This window comes from Nomascus leucogenys, chromosome 1a, assembly GCF_006542625.1.
Source record: "Nomascus leucogenys isolate Asia chromosome 1a, Asia_NLE_v1, whole genome shotgun sequence".
Taxonomy (NCBI): Eukaryota; Metazoa; Chordata; class Mammalia; order Primates; family Hylobatidae; genus Nomascus; species Nomascus leucogenys.
Window position 1 is genome coordinate 24,073,535 of NC_044381.1, and position 23,777 is coordinate 24,097,311.

Genomic DNA, 23,777 nt, shown 5'->3' on the forward strand with positions numbered 1-23,777 from the left:
TTAGTGTACCAGTAATGGAAATGGATAACAACTGATATAATCTGTATTTCCAAACTACTACAGGCTAATTTCTTATTGAATGTGAGGTAGAGGAGTGAAGAAAGAAAAATATCAAAGCCAACTACAGCCTGAATATTACCCATAAGTTACCACTCTTTATAGGACCCAAAGGGAAACACATTTGACAATAAATACCAAAGTACACTCAGAATCTTTTCTCCTTCCTAGCTGCTAAAATCAAGGGTCATTAGGGCCAACATATGCCGATTCTCTCTTTCCTTAGGACAGGCTAACATTCAACAAGTATGCAACAATACAGTTGTAAAAGTTGTTAAAATCCTGAAATACTTATGTTCTGGTTGGTAAATTGCTATTGTTCAAGTGCCTTGAGTGCCTCTTTGCTGATCTGACCCCCTTTGCTGGCCCACTGGCCTATCCCACAATCCAGCATCTATAAAGGTAACATCTGGCAGATAAGTTGGTATGCAGAACCTTGCTTTGCTGCTACAGTGGATGTCTGATCTAAGTGATCAACAATCATGCCATTCTAAATTGTAATTTTTTTAATGTTATCCCTGCCATGGATGGAGTTTTCTCCCAGAAGGCTCTCAAATTCTTCACGCAAATCAACTTCTGTTGGACCTACACAAGTCTGAATCCCAGGGATGGATCTACTCTAGGTTCAAGTTGAAACCCTGTTGCACTGAAGTTCACATACTTTCATATTTAAATAATTATCCATTAAATTATTATCCATTTAAATAATTATCCAAGTAATTTTTAAAACTGTTAATACCCAGTGAAAATGAAGAGTACAGTAAGTCATGTACTTTCAATCCTGATAATGTGAATATAAAATAGTTTAAGAGACTTGTGAGTTTAATAGTTTAATATTCCTTTGCCTAAGAAAATTTTTTAAAAATGAATCAAATATTTAAGGGAACGAAATGTTTAGAGAAAAGCTGTTCAAGTTTGTAAAACAGTTAGAATCAACCTAAGTGTCAAACAGTAAAAGAATAGTTAAACCAAACTTGTTTAGTAATTTTTTTCTTTCTTACATGATTCTGAGTTATTAGCTATTTTAGAAAAGAAAAATGAGGTTAAAAATAATTCTAAAAAATCTCCACAGGGCCTCTCCTAAAAGTGCTTGCCAATGAAATTTTAATTATAAAAATCAGGATGATGTCACCTTTCTCATCCAGATGGTAAACACTTTAAGACAATAAAGAATACAGAGTTTTCAACAACAAAGGATTCATTTAAATGTTCTCTACACAGCTGGTTGTATTGATGTGTGAATATATGTGTGTATTTTTGAGTGTGTATGTGTGCATACACATATATTGATCCCCAACATATAAAAATTACTTTGCTGATGCAATCTCTTTTGTACACAGTCCTTTGAGGGTTTTGTTTTTTGATAGACTTGTCCTGATCCATCACTAATCTGGCAAGTCTGAGCATGTGCTTACATTTGCAATATGGCATCCTGTAGTTAGGGTGCCATTTCCTGCCATGGCACCACACCAGGGTCCAAATTCACAACTTTGTCCAAATAGTCTGTACTCCGGCCAAATGAGCTAACCAGTCACAGGGAGAATGACAGGCTGTTAATGCATTTTACACAGGTACAGATGTATAGAATTCAGGGCAATTGAAAGTCTCCTCATCTAATTCATTGAGGAAAATAGAAAGGATCTTGGCTGCCTCATAAAAAGAAAGTCCCTGTATGCACACCTGGGTCCTTGTCTTATTTTGAAAACATTGGTTCTACATGGAGAAAACACGTTCTCTTCTAGAGTAGTGTATTCCTATGTTCAAAATCTTAGCACGACTCTTTGTAGGAACAGATTCCTTATTCAGATCAAATCCATAAAGTCGAAAAGAGAATGCAGGCCCCGAATTTGCTTGGTTTCTTACGTATTTATAGCAGAAAGTAGAGCCTTGGTGTTGTACACTCCAGGGGATGCCATTATTATTCACATAAACAGGCACCCTTGAAGTTGTGGAGTGCACAGCCTAAATGCAGCTCATGCAACTGCCCTAAAACTCCTTAAAGTGATTTGTTAACTTTTAAAGATGAATTGTGCAAGGAAATAAGGGCTCCTAATATTTATCACGATTTTTGCAAGTTAATCTAAGACATGTACGAGGAGAAATTTTGTAAAATGTAAGTCACTGTCTAATATATGTTATTAATACTAAAATAGTCATCTAAGGAATTGATATTTAATGGGTAAGATATATTAGAGACGGTGGAGATTTTTTTGTGTTTTACAAATTCCAAACTGATTGGTGTTTTTATTTACTTCAGTCAAAGAATTGCATGGTCAGCTGAAGAAAAATCTAATGTTAGTACAACGTGATAACCTCAAGAATTCACACTTCCAGTAATAGTAGCTGATAACCGCCAAGATGTTTCTGAAAAGAGAAAGTGCTTATTTTAACAACAACAAAAAGAGCAATTAAGAAATAATATTTGGTACATTTCCAGGGAGGAAACATCTCATATTAAAAATGGAAAACAATTCATAGACCTTTACGAAGACTTGTGAAACTTGTTCAAACCAAAGATTTATTTCATTTTTTTCAACTTTTGCTTGGTTTGGGATGAGGAATTTTTCCCCCTTGGGAATCAAGGAAGTTGATTACACCTCTCCCACTAGAATTGTGCAATGCCTTTAAACAGTTCTCCTAAAGTCTGTTTTTCATTATCATTATGAATTTCACAATATATTTCCAAATGTACTTTTGGGTATTTTTATTCAAAACTCTGTTCTCCAGTGTTTTAAACTCTTGATTATTTAAAAGATTTTGGAGAGTAATACTATAAGATTAGGTCCTTTTCATGCAGTATTATTTTAAAAAATAATTTATAAAATCTGTAGCCAGAATCTGACCATTCATATGGAGGATTTCTTTAAGTTGCTTTTTAGTATTATTCTATTTATGGAATCATCTTATGTTAGCCTTGGAAAGATCACAGACATCTTTACTTGTAACTTCTGTATATTATAGTGAAAGAAAAAAACAGTCACTTGCCAGTGACCCCATAGCTTGTTAGTGGAAGAGCCAAGATTGCAACTCAGTTGTCTTGATTCCAAGTCTACTGTCCTTTCACTTCATTCTGTTGTTAGTCTTCCTGACTTTACTACTCTCCTTGCACACCAAACCCACCCTCCACTCTCTAGCAAGGCGTGTTTTCTTTTGCCCTCCTTTGATTGAGTGACTGCCAGCTCAGGCAATTGGCTGGACAATGGCCGGGTCAGGTAATTGGAAGACTCTTTGAACATACAGGAGCATAATTCCCACTGAAGGAATGAGAAACCTGTGTGTTACAAAGAGTGTGATGTGTGCCAGTGCAGAGGAATGGGTAGTGTACTCTGTGGGTTCCGTGAGAAGGCAACAAAATCTGTCTGAAGAAGTTAGAGAACCTTTAAAGAATGAGTTAGAGTCTTGAAGGATGCTGGAGATTCACTCGCAGGCAGGAAGGCAGAAATGCAGAAGTGGAAAATAGGAAAGGGAAAGAAAGGAAGATAATATTTACCAAGCGCCAGAGCATCTATCTGGCACAACAAATCTATAAAAGAAGTATAATTATCAATTTTATGGTTGAGAAAATGAAGGGTTGGAGACATTATTCTAACATTTCCCAAATGCCAACAACATGCCAGGCATTGTTGCTTTACTCACGTGATTTCAATTAATCCTAACAACAACAACAAAAATGTATGAGGAAAGTACTACTCCTATTACACATGAAGAAACCAAGTCACAGAGAAATGAAGTAAATTGCTCAAACTCCCCAAAAATGTGGTGGGAGTCAGGGGAAGGGGACAGTACAAAACTAGGCACTAGTTGATCTTGAAGCAGGTTCTAACCAGCTTATGATATGCTGGTTCATTGCAGCTGCAGAGGTAGGAAGGTTACAGACAGATCAAAGATATCTTTATATTCCAGGCTAAAGAGAGAGGGGCTTATCTGGTTGGTACAGCCTTTGGGTGGAAAATGATTTGACTGAATTTATAGTTTTGAAAAATCTTCAGGTCGCAACATCTCAAATGGATTGAAGGGTAGAGGTAAGGCCGAGGGACTAGTAAGGAAGATGTTGTAAAAACCAGAAGAGAGATGATGAGGTCACATCTAAGATAAAAGTAACGTAGAAGATTTTTAGGGAATAAGAACCAAAGTACATAAGTTTTATTTAGATATTGAAGGAGATAGAGGAGGAATGAGAAATCAAAGTGGTCTCCAAGGTCAGAGAGCCGATAACCATGAAATGAAATCTATGATTTGAAGCCGGGCATGGTGGTATGTGCCTGTTGTCCTAGCTATTTGGGAGGCTGAGGTGGGAGGTTTGAGAGTTTGAACATAGCCTGGTTAAAGAGCAAGGTGGGGTCTACAAACAAACAAACAAAATATATGATTTGAGACTATACTCTCTTTTATATATAACTGCATTTACTTTTTTTTTTTTTTTTTTTTTTTTTTTTTTGAGATGGAGTCTTCCTCTGTCACCCAGGCTGGAGTGCAGTGGCGCTATCATGGCTCACTGCAACCTCCGTCTCCCAGGTTCAAGTGATTCTCCTGTCTCTGCCTCCCAAATAGCTGCATTACAGGTGTGCACCACCATACCTGGCTAATTTTTGTATTTTTAGTAGAGACGGGGTTTCACCATGTTGGCCAGACTAGTCTCGAACTTCTGACTTCAGGTGATCAGCCCGCCTTGTCCTCCCAAAGTGCTGGGATTACAGATGTGAGTCACCGTGCTGGGCCTAACTTCGTTTACTTTTGGTTTTGCCCACATAATACCTATTCATTGTAACAAAACTAGAAAATGTAGATCAGCAAAAATAAACCTGAAAGCCTGATAATTCTCCCATGAATACATACCTTGTAAAACCATAAAGATCATTTTCTTCAAGTCTCATATATTAAATATATATCTATAAGCAAAATAGAATCTTTTGCTTTCTTAGACCTTCTTTAATATTTGTTTTCATTTCCACAATTATTTTAGTTAGCAATTTACTATATGTTCCACAAGTTTCCTAATCTCAAACTATTAATTCAGTACCTTTTTTTCTCATTATTGAAATCTTTTTTTGATTTCTTTCTCAGTCAATGAACTATGGCCTTTTTTTTTTTTTTTTTTTTTGAGACAGGTTCTTGTTCTATCATCCAGGCCCTAGGCTGGACTGCAGTGGTGCAATCATAGCTCATTGAAGCGCCTTAACCTCCCAAGCAGCTGAGGCTACAGTCAAGTACCACCATGCTCTGCTAATTTTTAAATTTTTTTTTTTTTTGGAGACAGCGTCTCGCTCTGTCACCCAGGCTGGAGTGCAGTGACGTGATCTTGGCTCACTGCAACCTCTGCCTCCCGAGTTCAAGCAATTCTCCTGCCTCAGCCTCCCAAGTAGCGGGGATTACAGACACCTGCCACCATATCCAGCTAACTTTTGTATTTTTAATAGAGATAGGGTTTTGCCATGTTGGCCAGGGCAGTCTTGAACTCCTGACCTCAGGTGATCCGCCCACCTTGACCTCCCAAAGTGCTGGGATTACAGGCGTGAGCCACCCACACCTGGCCTAATTTTTTTTTTTATTTTATTTTTTTTATTTTTTATTATACTTTAGGGTTTTAGGGTACATGTGCACAATGCGCAGGTTTGTTACATATGTATCCATGTGCCATGTTGATTTCCTGCACCCATTAACTCGTCATTTAGCATTAGGTGTATCTCCTAATGCTGTCCCTCCCCCCTCCCCTCACCCCACAACAGTCCCCAGAGTGTGATGATCCCCTTCCTGTGTCCATGAGTTCTCATTGTTCAATTCCCACCTATGAGTGAGAACATGCGGTGTTTGGTTTTTTGTCCTTGCGATAGTTTACTGAGAATGATGTTTTCCAGTTTCATCCATGTCCCTACAAAGGACACGAACTCATCATTTTTTATGGCTGCATAGTATTCCATGGTGTATATGTGCCACATTTTCTTAATCCAGTCTATCGTTGTTGGACATTTGGGTTGGTTCCAACTCTTTGCTATTGTGAATAGTGCCGCAATAAACATACGTGTGCATGTGTCTTTATAGCAGCATGATTTATAGTCCTTTGGGTATATACCCAGTAATGGGATGGCTGGGTCAAATGGTATTTCTAGTTCGAGATCCCTGAGGAATTGCCACACTGACTTCCACAATGGTTGAACTAGTTTACAGTCCCACCAACAGTGTAAAAGTGTTCCTATTTCTCCACATCCTCTCCAGCACCTGTTGTTTCCTGATTTTTTAATGATGGCCTTTCTAACTGGTGTGAGATGGTATCTCACTGTGGTTTTGATTTGCATTTCTCTGATGGCCAGTGATGATGAGCATTTCTTCATGTGTTTTTTGGCTGCATAAATGTCTTCTTTTGAGAAGTGTCTGTTCATGTCCTCTGCCCACTTTTTGATGGGGTTGTTTGCTTTTTTCTTGTAAATTTGTTTGAGTTCATTGTAGATTCTGGATATCAGCCCTTTGTCAGATGAGTAGGTTGCAAAAATTTTCTCCCATTCTGTAGGTTGCCTGTTCATTCTGATGATAGTTTCTTTTGCTGTGCAGAAGCTCTTTAGTTTAATGAGATCCCATTTGTCTATTTTGGCTTTTGTTGCCATTGCTTTTGGTGTTTTAGACATGAAGTCCTTTCCCACGCCTATGTCCTGAATGGTATTGCCTAGGTTTTCTTGTAGGATTTTAATGGTTTTAGGTCTAACATATAAGTCTTTAATCCATCTTGAATTAATTTTTGTATAAGGTGTAAGGAAGGGATCCAGTTGCAGCTTTCTACATATGGCTAGCCAGTTTTCCCAGCACCATTTATTAAATAGGGAATCCTTTCCCCATTTCTTGTTTTTGTCAGGTTTGTCAAAGATCAGATAGTTGTAGATATGCGGCATCATTTCTGAGGGCTCTGTTCTGTTCCATTGATCTATGTCTCTGTTGTGGTACCAGTACCATGCTGTTTTGGTTACTGTAGCCTTGTAGTATAGTTTAAAGTCAGGTAGCGTGATGCCTCCAGCTTTGTTCTTTTGGCTTAGGATTGACTTGGCGATGCGGGCTCTTTTTTTGTTCCATATGAACTTTAAAGTAGTTTTTTCCAATTCTGTGAAGAAAGTCATTGGTAGCTTGATGGGGATGGCATTGAATCTATAAATTACCTTGGGCAGTATGGCCATTTTCACGATATTGATTCTTCCAACCCATGAGCATGGAATGTTCTTCCATTTGTTTGTATCCTCTTTTATTTCATTGAGCAGTGGTTTGTAGTTCTCCTTGAAGAGGTCCTTCACATCCCTTGTAAGTTGGATTCCTAGGTATTTTATTCTCTTTGAAGCAATTGTGAATGGGAGTTCACTCATGATTTGGCTCTCTGTTTGTCTGTGATTGGTGTACAAGAATGCTTGTGATTTTTGTACATTAATTTTGTATCCTGAGACTTTGCTGAAGTTGCTAATCAGCTTAAGGAGATTTTGGGCTGAGACAATGGGGTTTTCTAGATATACAATCATGTCATCTGCAAACAGGGGCAATTTGACTTCCTCTTTTCCTAATTGAATACCCTTTATTTCCTTCTCCTGCCTGATTGCTCTGGCCAGAACTTCCAGCACTATGTTGAATAGGAGCAGTGAGAGAGGGCATCCCTGTCTTGTGCCCGTTTTCAGAGGGAATGCTTCCAGTTTTTGCCCATTCAGTATGATATTGGCTGTGGGTTTGTCATAGATAGCTCTTATTATTTTGAGATACGTCCCATCAATACCTAATTTATTGAGAGTTTTTAGCATGAAGCGTTGTTGAATTTTGTCAAAGGCCTTTTCTGCATCTATTGAGATAATCATGTGGTTTTTGTCTTTGGTTCTGTTTATATGCTGGATTACATTTATTGATTTGCATATGTTGAACCAGCCTTGCATCCCAGGGATGAAGCCCACTTGATCATGGTGGATAAGCTTTTTGATGTGCTGCTGGATTCGGTTTGCCTGTATTTTATTGAGGATTTTTGCATCAATGTTCATCAAGGATATTGGTCTGAAATTCTCTTTTTTGGTTAAGTCTCTGCCAGGCTTTGGTATCAGGACGATGCTGGCTTCGTAAAATGTGTTAGGGAGGATTCCCTCTTTTTCTATCGATTGGAATAGTTTCAGAAGGAATGGTACCAGTTCCTCCTTGTACCTCTGGTAGAATTCAGCTGTGAATCCATCAGGTCCTGGACTCTTTTTGGTTGGTAAGCTATTGATTATTGCCACAATTTCAGAACCTGTTATTGGTCTATTCAGAGATTCAACTTCTTCCTGGTTTAGTCTTGGGAGGGTGTATTTGTCGAGGAATTTATCCATTTCTTCTAGGTTTTCTAGTTTATTTGCATAGAGGTGTTTGTAGTATTCTCTGATGGTAGATTGTATTTCTGTGGGATCGGTGGTGATATCCCCTTTTTCGTTTTTTATTGCATCTATTTGATTCTTCTCTCTTTTCTTCTTTATTAGTCTTGCTAGCGGTCCATCAATTTTGTTGATCCTTTCAAAAAACCAGCTCCTGGATTCATTAATTTTTTGAAGGGTTTTTTGTGTCTCTATTTCCTTCAGTTCTGCTCTGATTTTAGTTATCTCTAGCCTTCTGCTAGCTTTTGAATGTGTTTGCTCTTGCTTTTCTAGTTCTTTTAATTGTGATGTTAGGGAGTCAATTTTGGATCTTTCCTGCTTTCTCTTGTGGGCATTTAGTGCTATAAATTTCCCTCTACACACTGCTTTGAATGTGTCCCAGAGATTCTGGTATGTTGTGTCTTTGTTCTCGTTGGTTTCAAAAAACATCTTTATTTCTGCCTTCATTTCATTATGTACCCAATAGTCATTCAGGAGCAGGTTGTTCAGTTTCCATGTAGTTGAGCGATTTTGAGTGAGTTTCTTAATCCTGAGTTCTAGTTTGATTGCACTGTGGTCTGAGAGACAGTTTGTTATAATTTCTGTTCTTTTACATTTGCTGAGGAGAGCTTTACTTCCAACTATGTGGTCAATTTTGGAATAGGTGTGGTGTGGTGCTGAAAAAAATGTATATTCTGTTGACTTGGGGTGGAGAGTTCTGTAGATGTCTATTAGGTCCACTTTATGTAGAGCTGAGTTCAATTCCTGAATATCCTTGTTAACTTTCTGTCTCGTTGATCTGTCTAATGCTGACAGTGGGGTGTTAAAATCTCCCATTATTATTGTGTGGGAATTTAAGTCCCTTTGTAGGTCACTGAGGACTTGCTTTATGAATCTGGGTGCTCCTGTGTTGGGTGCATATATATTTAGGATAGTTAGCTCTTCTTGTTGAATTGATCCCTTTACCATTATGTAATGGCCTTCTTTGTCTCTTTTGATCTTTGTTGGTTTAAAGTCTATTTTATCAGAGACTAGGATTGCAACCCCTGCCTTTTTTTGATTTCCAGTTGCTTGATAGTTCTTCCTCCATCCCTTTATTTTGAGTCTATGTGTGTCTCTGCACGTGAGATGGGTTTCCTGAATACAGCACACTGATGGGTCCTGACTCCTTATCCAGTTTGCCAGTCTGTGTCTTTTGGTTGGAGCATTTAGCCCATTTACATTAAACGTTAATATTGTTATGTGTGAATCTGATCCTGTCATTATGATGTTAGTTGGTTATTTTGCTCGTTAGTTGCTATAGTTTCTTCCTGGCCTCAATGGTCTTTACAGTTTGGCATGTTTTTGCAGTGGCTGGTACCGGTTGTTCCTTTCCATGTTTAGTGCTTCCTTCAGGAGCTCTTTTAGGGCAGGCCTGGTGGTGACAAAATCACTCAGCGTTTGCTTATCTGTAAAGTATTTTATTTCTCCTTCACTTATGAAGCTTAGTTTGGCGGGATTGGAAATTCTAGGTTGAAAATTCTTTTCTTTAAGAATGTTGAATATTGGCCCCCACTCTCTTCTGGCTTGTAGAGTTTCTGCTGAGAGATCAGCTGTTAGTCTGATGGGCTTCCCTTTGTGGGTAACCCGACCTTTCTCTCTGGCTGCCCTTAACATTTTTTCCTTCGTTTCAACTTTGGTGAATCTGACAATTATGTGTCTTGGAGTTGCTCTTCTCGAGGAGTATCTTTGTGGCATTCTCTGTATTTCCTGAATCTGAATGTTGGCCTGCCTTGCTAGATTGGGGAAGTTCTCCTGGATAATATCTTGCAGAGTGTTTTCCAACTTGGTTCCATTCTCCCCATCATTTTCAGGTACACCAATCAGACGTAGGTTTGGTCTTTTCACATAGTCCCAAATTTCTTGGAGGCTTTGTTCATTTCTTTTTATTCTTTTTTCTCTAAACTTCCCTTCTCTCTTCATTTCATTCATTTCATCTTCCATCAGCGATACCCTTTCTTCCAGTTGATCGCATCTGCTACTGAGGCTTCTGCAATCTTCGCGTAGTTCTCGAAACTTGGCTTTCAGCTCCATCAGCTCCTTTAAGCCCTTCTCTCCATTGGTTATTCTAGTTATCCATTCTTCTAATTTTTTTTCAAAGTTTTTAACTTCTTTGCTATTGTTTTGAATTTCCTCTTGTAGCTCAGAGTAGTTTGATCGTCTGAAGCCTTCTTCTCTCAACTCATCAAAGTCATCCTCCATCCAGCTTTGTTCCGTTGCTGGTGAGGAACTGCGTTCCTTTGGAGGAGGAGAGGTGCGCTGTTTTTTAGAGTTTCCAGTTTTTGTGCTCTGTTTTTTCCCCGTCTTTGTGGTTTTATCTACTTTTTGTCTTTGATGATGGTGATGTACAGATGGGTTTTTGGTGTGGATGTCCTTTCTGTTTGTTAGTTTTCCTTCTACCAGACAGGCCCCTCAGCTGCAGGTCTGTTGGAGTTTACTAGAGGTCCACTCCAGACCCTGTTTGGCTGGGTGTCAGCAGCGGTGGCTGCAGAACAGCGGATTTTCTTGAGACCACAAATTCAGCTGTCTGATAGTTCCTCTGAAAGTTTTGTCTCAGAGGAGTACCCGGTTGAATGAGGTGTCAGTCTGTCCCTACTGGGGGGGTGCCTCTCAGTTACGCTGCTCAGGGGTGAGGGACCCACTTTAGGAGGCAGTCTGTCCGTTCTCAGATCTCCAGCTGCGTGCTGGGAGAACCACTACTCTCTTCAAAGCTCAAGCAGAAATGCAGAAATCACCCGTCTTCTGTGTCGCTGGGGCTGGGAGCTGGAGACCGGAGCTGTTCCTATTCCACCTGGCCTAATTTTAAAAGTATATTTAAGAGACGGGTGTAGCTATGTTGCCCAGGCTGGTATTGAAACTCTTGGGCTCAGGTAATCCTCCTGCCTCAGTCTCCCAAAGTGCTGGAATTATAGCCATGAACCACCGTGCCTGGACATAAAATAAAATGGCTTTGTTTTCTAAGCCATGCACATCCTCGAATGTCTTTCTCTTCCCACCTACTTAACAATAGCTTGCCCACATAATAAAATTTGGGGTTCATAATTTTTTTTCACAAAGCTATTTATCTTATTCCGTTTTTTCCTGGCATTTGTTTTTGCAAAGAAAAAATGAAATATCAGTTTGATTTTCCCCTTTATGAGTATCTTAATTTCCTTTCCTATAAGCCTGCAATATTTTTCTTTCATCCTGGATGTGACTTTTGTTAATTTTTCCTGGAACTTAATGAGTACTTTTGCACTGAAGCTCCAGGTTAGGAATGTATCTTTGCATTAATATCACAACCATTACTTCTCATATCTTTGCATTAATATATCTTTGCATTAATATCACAACCATTACTTCTACTCAATTCCCTTGTTCTGAAGTTATATGGCTTCTTTTTACTGGCCCAATCACAATTCTAATTTTGCATTTACATTTTAAACTTTCTTTTCTATCTCTCTATCTCGATCATTTTCTTCTACAGCTGCTGACTCCTGTTTAAAGGAAACCATGTTGTCTTTCATCTCTTTGAGGATCCCGATCAGATATTTACTGATATTTTATAGAAAGAAATATTACAAAATTAATATCCAGTAATATAAATAATTCAGTAATTCAGTATTGCTAATACAATGCTTCAAAGTAATGTTTCCTTTATGCTAAATTATTTATCATGTCTTATATCATTATTACTACTTTTAAGTGTTTCCTTCATTCATAATCACAAATCTCTCCAGATCTAGAATTTGCTACCATATATCATGAAAATGGTATCTTTTGTTTTTAAAGAAAGTCAAAAATTTTAGAAGCATGGCTTTTCAAATAATAACATTATGAATCCCACCTTCTAATATGATTTTTTTAGTATATTATAATGTTTTAGTTTTAGTTTATTATAATGTTTTAGTATATTTTTGTTTTATATTTTAGTTTTAGTTTATTATATGATTTAGTTTTAGTATATTATATTTTAGTTTTAGTATATTATAATGATTTAGTATATTATAATGATTTAGCTTTAGCATCCAAGAGGCCTGGGTTTCAGTCACAGCACGTGTAGTGGTAAAGAACATGGACTCTGGTTCTGAATTGTCTGGATTCAAATCCTAGCTCTGCCACTTAACTCACTGTGTAACTATGACAAGTTATTTAAACTCTTAGTGCCTTTGTCTTCCCATCTACAAATGGGATTAATAATGTTAGTTACTTCATAAGGTATTAGGAAGTTCACAAGATAATATTTATAAAGTATGTAGAACAGTCCCTAGGACATAGTGAATTGTATATAAATATTTGCTTTAAAATTCTATCTTTGTCACCCACTAACTGAGTAACTTTAGTCGTCATTGAATCTCTTTAAGCCTCCATTTTCTGATGTTTAAATGGATATAATAATACTAATGAAGTTAATGCAAATATTGATAGTATTAATCCTGAAATGCTGCTTATTAATACTGTGAGGATTAAATGAGATAATTTATGTAAAATGTCCCCACATAGGCCAGGCACGCTGACTCACGCCTGTAATCCCAGCACTTTGGGAGGCCGAGGCGGGCGGATCATGAGGTCAGGAGATTGAGACCATCCTGGCTAACATGGTGAAACCCCGTCTCTACTAAAAATACAAAAATTTAGCCAGGCATGGTGGCAGGTACTTGTAGTCCCACCTACTTGGGAGGCTGAGGCAGGAGAATGGCATGAACTGGGGAGGGGGAGATTGCAGTGAGCCGAGACCGCGCCACTGCACTCCAGCCTGAGCGACAGAGCGAGACTCCGTCTCAAAAAAAAAAAAAAAAAATTCCCCACGTAAATGCACATTGCTTGGTTGCAACCGTTATTTAATAATAAAACGCAACCTGGGACTATGCCACATTTAATTGGCTTAACTGAGCAGTGCAAGTCTCTTGATTCCACGATTTCTCTATTATTAAATTTCTGAAATTTAAATTATTTTACCGACGCATAACTCTAGAGGGATTAAGTTACAAATTCAAAGCTACATTGTCTGTGCAGAGGAAAGATTTGAAGCAAGGTCAATTAGATTCTGCTTTTAATCTTTTTTTTTCCATGAGCCTGGGAAAAGCAGGGTCTTTAATTCTTTTTTCTTCAAAAGGCCTAGTTCCTGTCAGTTGGATTATGTCCCTCAAGCTCTTCACTTTCTCCTCATCCTTTCTTAAGATCCTTGAACAGAAACAATGGGCTAAGTGCATTTTGCATATCTGCAGTTATTCTCCTTTGCTAAGAGAGGAGCTGGGGCTCAGTGGTAGAGATGAGGTGCATAGGATAGGGGAGATGGGCTATAGGGGACATCATACTTATCAAAGTTTTTTTTTATCTGTTGAGGATCATTGATTCCTCCTAGTGACTTAATAGAAGTTGCTATTTTGAATTTTCCCACAAATCAGCCCAGACATTTCATGCTGCGTTGTGTTGTATTTGAAACTAATTGTGGGACATAAGAGGCCACTTCATGCCTTGCAAATAACAAATTACGTCATTCTTTAAAAAACAAAAATGTTGGTTTCTCTCTTTGCTTGAATTATATTACTATTTCTTTTTCTTTCTTTTCTTTTCTTTTCTTTTTTTTTTTTTTGAGATGGAGTTTTGCTCCTGTTGCCCAGGCTGGAGTGCAGTGGTGCTGTCTCGGCTCACTGCAACCTCTGGGTCCCAGGTTCAAGTGATTCTCCTGCCTCGGCCTCCTGAGTAGCTAGGATTATAGGCACATGCCAGCACGCCCAGCTAATTTTTTGTATTTTTAGAAGAGACGGGGTTTCATCATGTTGGCCAGGCTGGTCTCGAACTCCTGACCTCAGGTGATCCACCCACCTCGGCTTCCCAAAGTACAGGGATTACAGGCGTGAGCCACCGTGCCCAGCCTACTTCACTATTTCTGTGGAAAGCTATTGCTTGGTTTTCTCTTCCGTATTAATTTCAAATGTTTTGTTAACTACCAGCTGATGTGCCACATAACATGGACTTCTCTGGCTTGTCTGTCCCCAGCTTGCCCATCAGGGACATACAAACCTGAAGGTTCACCAGGAGGAATCAGCAGTTGCATTCCATGTCCTGATGAAAATCACACCTCTCCACCTGGAAGCACGTCCCCTGAAGACTGTGTCTGCAGAGAGGGATATAGGGCATCTGGCCAGACCTGTGAACGTGAGTCTCCCACTGTTGGAATATAGGAAATATAAAAGCTGATTTCCTTGTGTTTGCATCTAATTCATTTAGAATGATCTTTAATGTTCTTTTCTCTAATCATATTTTTTGGGGGAGTGGGATGATTTGATTTTATAACATTCTTATCATGGAACACATCCCTATCCTGCTCTAGAGAAAGGGGAACTGAGATGCTGGGAGTAACATCACCTTGAAATCAGAAAGGCTTAGTACTTGGAAAACATTTAAAATGAATCGAAAAAAGAAAAGCCACAATTTCAACAACAAATTTGAATAAAAATGAGCTCATCTTGGCTCTGGTGATAGTCACATTTATCTTTGAAATAATATATTTTTATAAGTAAAGGGTGTCAGTATTATTCATATCAAAAATTTAAAATATTTAGCATATACCATGTGCAAGAAGCTGTGGCTCTTGGGGTTTGTAGCAAATATACTTTGCTAGCCTTATTTGTTCTTTGTTTTATTCTACCTTAGTCAAGAGGAAAAATATCTAATGACATATGAAGGTCAAGAACTATAAAATCTCATATCCATATAGATATCGAAATAAATTTTTTAAAGCTTAGAAAATAATATTTAGTTTGTATTTAAAATTTAATTGGAAGTTAGTACCTAATAGGAATCGGATATAAGGGTTCTTCTTCCAAATATGTACTTGAAAATCCAAGTGCGGTAAATGGAAATGCTGTAGGCAATTGACACATATGCATAAATGCCCCCTTGAAAGAAAAAAAAAAACAGGATATATCATAGACGAAAGGCTAACTTTGCTTTTCAATTTTATTTTGGTAAATGTTAGTTGTCCACTGCCCTGCCCTGAAGCCTCCTGAAAATGGTTACTTTATCCAAAACACTTGCAACAACCACTTCAATGCAGCTTGTGGGGTCCGATGTCACCCTGGATTTGACCTTGTGGGAAGCAGCATCATCTTATGTCTACCCAATGGTTTGTGGTCCGGTTCAGAGAGCTACTGCAGAGGTATGCAAACTGCCAATTTACATTGTTTATTTATTGTCTTGCTTGATTTCCTTGATTTAAACTCTAGTAAACCAGTCAGTTCTTCATTTCTTGTTGGATTTCATAGACCCCATACTACAGAAAGAGAAAAATTATAGGAAATTTGAAATCAGAATTACCAAGTTCAATTGACCACATAATTGTAAACTACACCTTTTATATCCCTTTTATGAACAAGCAAAGAAAAAGTTTGCCTGGGAAGTAAATGGACAGGTTACCCCAAACCTCAAATGTCAAGCCTCCAAGACATGGTGTAAAGGAGAGTTTAGAATCAGAGTGGAGACCGATGCCTCCTGGAATTGTAGGACTTAAGGAATCACACAAGTATCCTGCAACAAGAGCAGTTAGCCAACTTGTAATCTCCAGCCTTTACTTCGACTAGTCGACCTGTTATAGAAAGTAGAGAATTTGTCAAAGTGAAAGTCCAAGGAGCCTGCTCAGACCAATAGAAAGTGGGCACCACCAATAGAATCTGAGGCTCCCATGTCAAATACAGAGAAGCAATAAAAGAAAAAAAAGTGCCTCCATCTGCCTCCACTTGCCATCTCCAGGACCTACTTTCCTACTTCTTACAACTGTCACACAACCAAATTCCTAGGGTTTTATAAGTAGAGTTAGAAGAGGAGGATATTTAAGAAAAGGTAAGAGGGGGGCAAGCAAAGGGACTTGAGGAACTCCATCAGAATCCCTGCCCACAAAGCTTCTCAGTACAGTATCTGCTCCCTACCTATGGTTGCCAGTTGAAACACAAGATGCCAGTTAAATTTGAATTTTTGATAAATAATATTTTAGTATATGTAGGTCCCCTGCAAGATTTGGAACCTACTTATACTAAAAAATTATTTGTTGATTTTCTGAAATTAGTAACTGGGCGTTACTAAATCAGCAACTGGGCGTGCTGGTTCGTTGGTTTATTTGTTACTAAATCTGGCAACCTTACTCCCACTACATCCCCTAGTCATTTTTTGGCAGAACACTTCGCTGAGGATTTGACTACTCCAAAACCCCACAAATCAGCTGGACCACTGGTTAAAGATTAGTTCTGTCTTCTGGTCTTTTCTTGGCATCCATATCCATAAGGGAGAACCACCTACTCATGACTCCAAGATCATTTGTGAATCCCAGGAGACATCTGTGTTGGTACCAATTTGTTAGGTACCAATACTGAACTCGTCTATAAATGTAAATTGGCCTACATGGTATCCCCAAAAGACAAGGAAAACTGAAAATGATCAGCAGATTGAACAAATGAGACCTGACAGAAAAGAAAGAAAAATGGAATCACTGAGATTCAAAGGCAACTACATTGCTAAAATAAGGCCAGGATTCCAAGCAATGAAAGAAATTTGAGAGGAAAAATACGTATTAGAAGTAAAAAAAAAGGTTACTGACACAATGAATGGACCTAGTTAGAAGTCAAATTAATAAATTAGAAAACTAACTCAAGAAATTCATTTGAAAGTCAATCAAAAAAATCCAAAGATAAAAATATGAAAGAATAGGCCGGGCACGGTGGCTCACGTTTGTAATCCCAGCACTTTGGGAGGCCGAGGCGGGCGGATCACGAGGTCAGGAGATCGAGACCATGGTGAAACCCCATCTCTACTAAAAATACAAAAAAAATTAGCCGGGCGTGGTGGCAGGCGCCTGTAGTCCCAGCTACTTGGAGAGGCTGAGGCAGGAGAATGGCGTGAACCCGGGAGGCGGAGCTTGCAGTGAGACGAGATTGCGCCACTGCACTCCAGCCTGGGCGGCAGAGCGAGACTCCGTCTCAAAAAAAAAAAAAAAAAAATATGAAAGAATAAAGTAACACGAGAATAGTCACAGGAAATAGACTCTTTTTACATGAGGAATCCAGAGAAGGAACAGAATGGAGGACATGCACCAGTAGAAGATCTAAAGATATATCCCCAAGCTGAAATTTTGAAAATATTCACAACCCAAATCTTGGATATTCAGTTTAAAATCACTTAGTAAGTGCCACAAAAAAATATTAAAAACAGATTTATGTCTGGAAATAATCTTAGTGAATTTTCTGAATGCCCTAGAAAAACAGAAAACTGTGTCCATTTCATAATTAGAAACAACACTACCTACCCAGGAGAAAGAATCAGATTAGCCTTAGGCCCTTTTGTTGGCCATTCTCAATGTTAGAAAATAAGACTATGTTGCCCGGATTCTGAGGGAAAAGAATAGACCCTAGATTTCTAAACTCAGGCAAGCTACTATTCATGTGTGAAGGCAAAGGAAAGACATTTTCAGTCATGCAGCCTCAAATGGTAAAAAGCCACATACCATTACTGAAAAAATGAATCCTTGAAAACTTGTAAAATATATTTTTGTAAAGTCAATAGTTCTAAGTTCTGTGTAAAATCTTTACCCCTTCTTCCAAATACCTTACGGTAGAGGGTGGGAAATATTACATTTTAACTTGCCACTCAGTAGCCTTCCAAAGAGGAGTGAGAAAATAGAGAAGACTGCCCTTTCAGGATAAGGTCTGGCCCCTGCCTCTCAAGCCTCCACCCTCCATAACCAAGCCTTGTGTCTGACCCTAAAGCTGTAAGAAATAGCCATGCTCTCTCAGGAAGCTGGCCATTTGAAGCTGTTCCCACAGCTTGGTTCTGGCTTTGCTCTGGGTCCTCTCAACCCTCCACTTTTGCCAACTTCCTCCTCCTGAATGGGGTGACCTCTACACGTACATCTGTGCATCTGCAGACCTGCCCCCACCCCTCATTATGTTTCTTATGCTATGTGTCAGGGTCGGTCAAGGAAGTACAGTCACCATGCATGTTATGGGATGAGGGATTTATTTCAGGGAATGGAGCTTACACAATTTTAGAAGGAGCTTGGAAACAGAAGAGGAGTGGGAGAATCAGAGGAGTTCTTGACAAGTCAACTTGAGAGGCTGCCCAGCTTTTGAAGTGGAATCGCTAAGGAGAAACTCATGGAAGGTCTAAGAGAAGCTTTACCTCTGCATAGTTATGCCCGTGTGGCTCTGCAGCCAAGAACCTTGCAATGAACATGGGGCCACTACTGGTCATGGGATCAGCAGTGAGGACGTGGAATGGAGGCAAGCAAGGGCAAGCTGGAACCCCCTGGGCGCCACTGCATCTTTCTATCACTGACTCTGACAACAATGACCACTTCCTCACTTCTGCCTTCCAAAATCAAGTGCAAGTTCCTCTTTTGATCAACCTTGACTTGCAACCACAATAAAGGGATTCTGGCAAACATATTTCCCAATGTAACTAACTTCTTGCAATACAAAGCGCCACACTTTTATTGGTAATTAACTTTTCTACCCCCTCTGCTAAACTGAATTCATTATGAGCACAGAATGTATTTCTGCCCCTCAGTCATTGATGATACCGCTGGTGAATGAATGGAAACTTGAATTTAACAAATACACATATCAATAAATGTATGCATTGATGTGCATTGATAAATACAGTATATACACTGATGACCTGCTTCTGTCACTTCATATTAAAAAGCATGCATGGGTGTGATGGCACAAGCTTGTAATCCCAGCTACTTAGGAGGCTGAAGCAGCAGGGTCACTTGAACACAGGAGTTGGAGGCCACAGTGAGCCATCACCACACAACTGCACTCCAGCATGGGTGATAGATTGAGACCTTGACTACGAAAAAGCATGCTTGTTCTCTTCTATGTAATTTCAATTGCAATTCCAATATAAATAAAATAAAGCAGAGTAAGGAGAGATGCTACAATTCAACTTCACCACCAAAGCTACTGCTGACTTACCAGTATACAAAGTTGTACTGAATGAAGGTACTTACCCAGGCCCTTACACTTTCACTAATGCTCAGTGTATTTAGTTACATCAGATATTGCTCTATGAAACACATACCATATTTCACTAAATCTGAAACACATTTTTTAAAACATTTTAACATCTCTAAAATGGAGATGAATCTTAAAATCAGTGGCCGCAAACCCTTTAATTGGCATTATTGTTTCTTTGTTAGTGGCACATAAAATAATGTTGTGTCTTACAATGGGGATTCAATGAAATATGGCAGTTGGGTAGGAATTCATGTCTGTTTCATGGTGGGTAGTATGGAGAAAGTAGTATATTTTTACGGATTTAATTATAAGAACAGTGAATAATTTTAGTTATATTATACTTTCTCAAAAATATTTGTAAGATTGAGGCAGAAATGAAAGACCTGAATAAAATCTAAAGCCTTTTACAAATATCATGTTACATTTTTAATGTTTTTGTGGATGTTGACTAATAATTGGTAAACTTGAATCTCACTTCTCCTATGCACTTTTCATAAAGCACTTATACTCATTTTCAGTTTTATCTGAATTCTGCATTTCTTTCTAAACAGGAAAGGATTCTTTTGTTGTTTCTCAGTCTTAACTAACTAAACCTGAGAAAAAAGGTTCAACCAATGAGAACCTTACATTTAACATCAGATTTATTTTCAGTAATAGATACTATCACAATTTGGAGATTGAAAGGAAGCATGTGCCTGGAAAAATAAAAATCTGATTAGTCTTTAAGATGGGAACCAGAGTAGCTTCTTACATTGTCTACTACAAGTAGACTGTTCTCTTAAAAGTCTAAGTTGCTGTTTTCTAAAAAGGCCAAATAAATATTTAGGGATTGTGATAACATAAATGTAAGTCAAGAAATATTAATTGCAGGATTTTTCAGCATGTTGAAATGAAAAAAAAAGTTGAAAATTCTTTAAATAGTGTGTTCCTATTAAAATGGTATTAAGTGTTCATTCTTGAGTGAAATGTTTAAGGAATAAATAGGAATTATTGCATATGCTTTGTTTTCACTGGGGAGCAGTGGAAGTTTATTAATACCAACATCTGAGAAGCAGTATAATTTGCATCTATATGAGGCACCGACTCTAATTTATTATCAGTAATAAATCCATTTTGTCTCAGGTTAGGAAAGCTGGAGTCATCTTGGCAGTTTGTTGAAGCCAAAACATTGTTTAATGTGGTTTTCCAAATTTTATACATCAGAATTTATCTGATTCACCCTTTAATCCCACCTCACACTTGGCATTGTGATACACATGAAGGACACACTCAATAAAAGTCAAAATGCAGAAGACAAGATGTTTCATGCACTTGATAGACACAATAAAGATTCTATTTGCATAATGGGCACATTCAGGAAAAATTAAAACACGGAAGGCAAAATGTTTCTGATCATTTTTTATTAATACTTGACTTTGGTCCAAACCATTCCAGGGATAAAAGAGGCTAGGGCTTATGATCTAATCTCTAATCTAACTCTTGCATTTTCTGTAAGGAGTAATCGATCCTAAACTTTTATTTAATGCACACAATATTTATGCTGTGCTGATTAATATAATTTGAATGGGTTCATTGTAGAATAAATTCAAACAATGGCTTCAGTTGCATATGCGCTTGAACATTTTGCCCCCAGCTTCCTTTCCTGATATTTTAAGGTTGTCTTTGACATAACTAAATATATGCATGGTATGAACAATTGGCAAATGCAGAAAAGTAGAAGAAGAAAAAATATATCCCACCCGGAGTCTCAACAAAATTCTTGAGTCCCAAATGTTTTGTTCAAAAATCTTTAGAGATTGTTATAAGAGCTCTCTGAGAGGAAACCGAACTTTATTCTTTTGTAGGGGTTATTTCTGTCTTTTGTATGATGCCCAATGCTTGTAGGTTCTATCTATAATCTATCAAGATGAATATATGTCCCCATCATTTGGCATATTCAACAGGCGCCAACTCTTTATTCCTGTCCAATCTCTGTGCCTTCTGACTGAGAGAGTGCATTTTCCATGGGTCTTGACAGCTTCCCCATCTTCCTCTTTCTTTTCCCTGTTTATTCTTTCCCCTCCCCCTCCCCCTCCCCTACCCTCCTTTCCTACTCTGACTATCCCTTCCCCTCCCCCTGCTCTTCCTCTTCTCCTCTCCTCTTCATCTCCTCCACATATGTTTCCCCTCCCTTTCTCATTCCTTTCTTCTCCCCTCCCTTCTTCACAGCTTTTCCTTTCTCCTTTACGCTCCTCCCTCCTTCCCCTGCTTGGAAACCCTGATTGGAGAGAGTCTAATTTAGAAGTAGAGGACAAGTGTAGGACAAGATTATAAACTCTTTCTAGAGGGTTTTCTCTAAAGAGGAGAACACGGAACATGATAGATCAGAGGCTCCTGGAGGGTGTGGGAACTGATGGAGTTGAAGCACTTGAAGGAGCGATCCCAGAAGGTAAGAGGTGATTGTCAGAGACTAGGAAACTTGGATTGGTGACAGCGAGGTCTAGAGGGCATGGCAATGGTAGAAGCTGAGATAAGGTGAAGGATATGATCATTAGAAAAGAAGAGATCATTCTGTAGGTTGCCTGTTCATGCTGATGATAGTTTCTTTTGCTGTGCAGAAGGTCTTTAGTTTAATTGGATCCCATTTGTCAATTTTGGCTTTTGTTGCCATTGCTTTTGGTGTTTTAGTCATGAGGTCTTTGCCCATGCCTATGTCCTGAATAGTACTGCCTGGGTTTTCTTCTAGGGTTCACGATAGCAAAGACTTGGAACCAACCCAAATGCCCATTAATGATGGACTGAATAAAGAAAATGTGGCACATATGCACCGTGAAATACTGTGCAGCCATAGAAAAGGATGAGTTCATGTCCTTTGCAGGGACATGGATGAAGCTGCAAACCATCATTCTCAGCAAACTAACAAAAGAACAGAAAACCAAACACTGCATGTTCTCACTCATAAGTGGGAGTTAAACAATGAGAATATATGGACACAGGGAGGGGAACATCACACACCAGAGCCTGTCGGAGGGTTGGGGACTAGGGGAGGGATAACATTAGGAGAAATACTTAATGTAGATGACGGATTGATGGGTGCAGCAAACCACTATAGCATGTGTATACCTATGTAACAAACCTGCATGTTCTGCACCTGTACCCCAGAACTTAAAGTATAATAAAAAAAAGAAAAGAAAAGAAGAGATCAGGAATATAACTCCAGGATACTGGAATGATCATTTACATATATAAGGAAGTCACTAAGGTGTGTGTGTATGTGTGTGTGAGAGAATGAGAGAGAGAAAAAAGAGGAGAGAGAGAGATAGAGAATTTAAAAAAGGGTATTGGATATATAATATGATACTTCAAATGAGCTGGAAGTTTTTAGGAAGGAAGGAGAGAGAATGATCTGGGAAGACAATCAGGAGCAACAGAGACACCTCCTCACCTCCAGTCCCTGTTACAGAAGGCAACATGATTTTTATTAGGGCAATCAAGTGAAGGAAAAGTAGCTCAAAAGGAAGTTTAGGATATGAGGGGATTTACTGAAACCCATCGTTATTCCAGAGGGCAGGTCCAAGGGTCTATGGAGATAGATTTGGAACACAGCTATATGTGGATAACCCTGGTGGATGAGGGATAACTATGGAGCCTTGGACTTTCTAAGTGATTGCCATCAACAGGAATAGAGGGCATGATGGAGTCAATGGAAATGGACACTAACATACATTGTTGGGTTTGAGTGGGCAGTTGGAGACTCTTACCAGGAAAACTCAGAGCACAGACATCATTTGGGAACCTGCAGAGGCTGGAGCAGTGTGAGTGCTCTCCAGTAGCTTCTCTGATGTAATGTTGAGGACAGAGACTCAAAGGTGGCAGAACCGCGGAAATGCAGGTTTCTCTGGATAACTCGTGGCACTTTTTCTGATGGTGATGTTGAGGCTGGCTGAGGTATGGGGGCATTTTCAGCATCCGCAGTTTAGTGAATATCCTTCCTACTGCTTTCTCATGGTGAATTCAAAGAAGATGAAGAAAACCATGTCACCAGTTGTGGCTGCTCCCTTCTCTGGCCAGGGGAATGTGCTCCTAGATACATGCTCTACCCCGAGCATGTTTGGAGCACAAACACATCCCATGATCCAAGAAAGGGGAAAGATCTTTTCCTAAAAAATTAACAAAGGAAATGTTAATGGATGCTGGGCAGACAGAATTAGAAATTGTGTGTAGCTGGTATCAAGGACCCAAATGCTGGGCAGAAGGAATTAGAAATTGTGTATAGCTGGTATTGAGGACCCAAATAACAATGTCTTAAGCCAATTAAGGGTTCATTTTTCTTTTAACTAAAAGAAGGACAGAAGTAGGTAATCCAAAGTTG

At 38.8% G+C, this 23,777-nt stretch overlaps 1 protein-coding gene across 3 annotated transcripts in view; it reads left to right on the forward strand.

The window, feature by feature from the left end:
* The window catches only part of SVEP1 (sushi, von Willebrand factor type A, EGF and pentraxin domain containing 1), a 231,939-nt gene that overhangs the window by 64,382 nt on the left and 143,780 nt on the right, over nucleotides 1-23,777 (forward strand). For all 3 annotated transcript variants that reach the window (XM_030822826.1, XM_030822920.1, XM_030822868.1), the window contains exons 4-5: nucleotides 14,418-14,576; nucleotides 15,400-15,579. In XM_030822826.1, coding sequence (XP_030678686.1) covers nucleotides 14,418-14,576; nucleotides 15,400-15,579 — 339 coding nt within the window. The remainder of the gene's footprint in view (nucleotides 1-14,417; nucleotides 14,577-15,399; nucleotides 15,580-23,777) is intronic.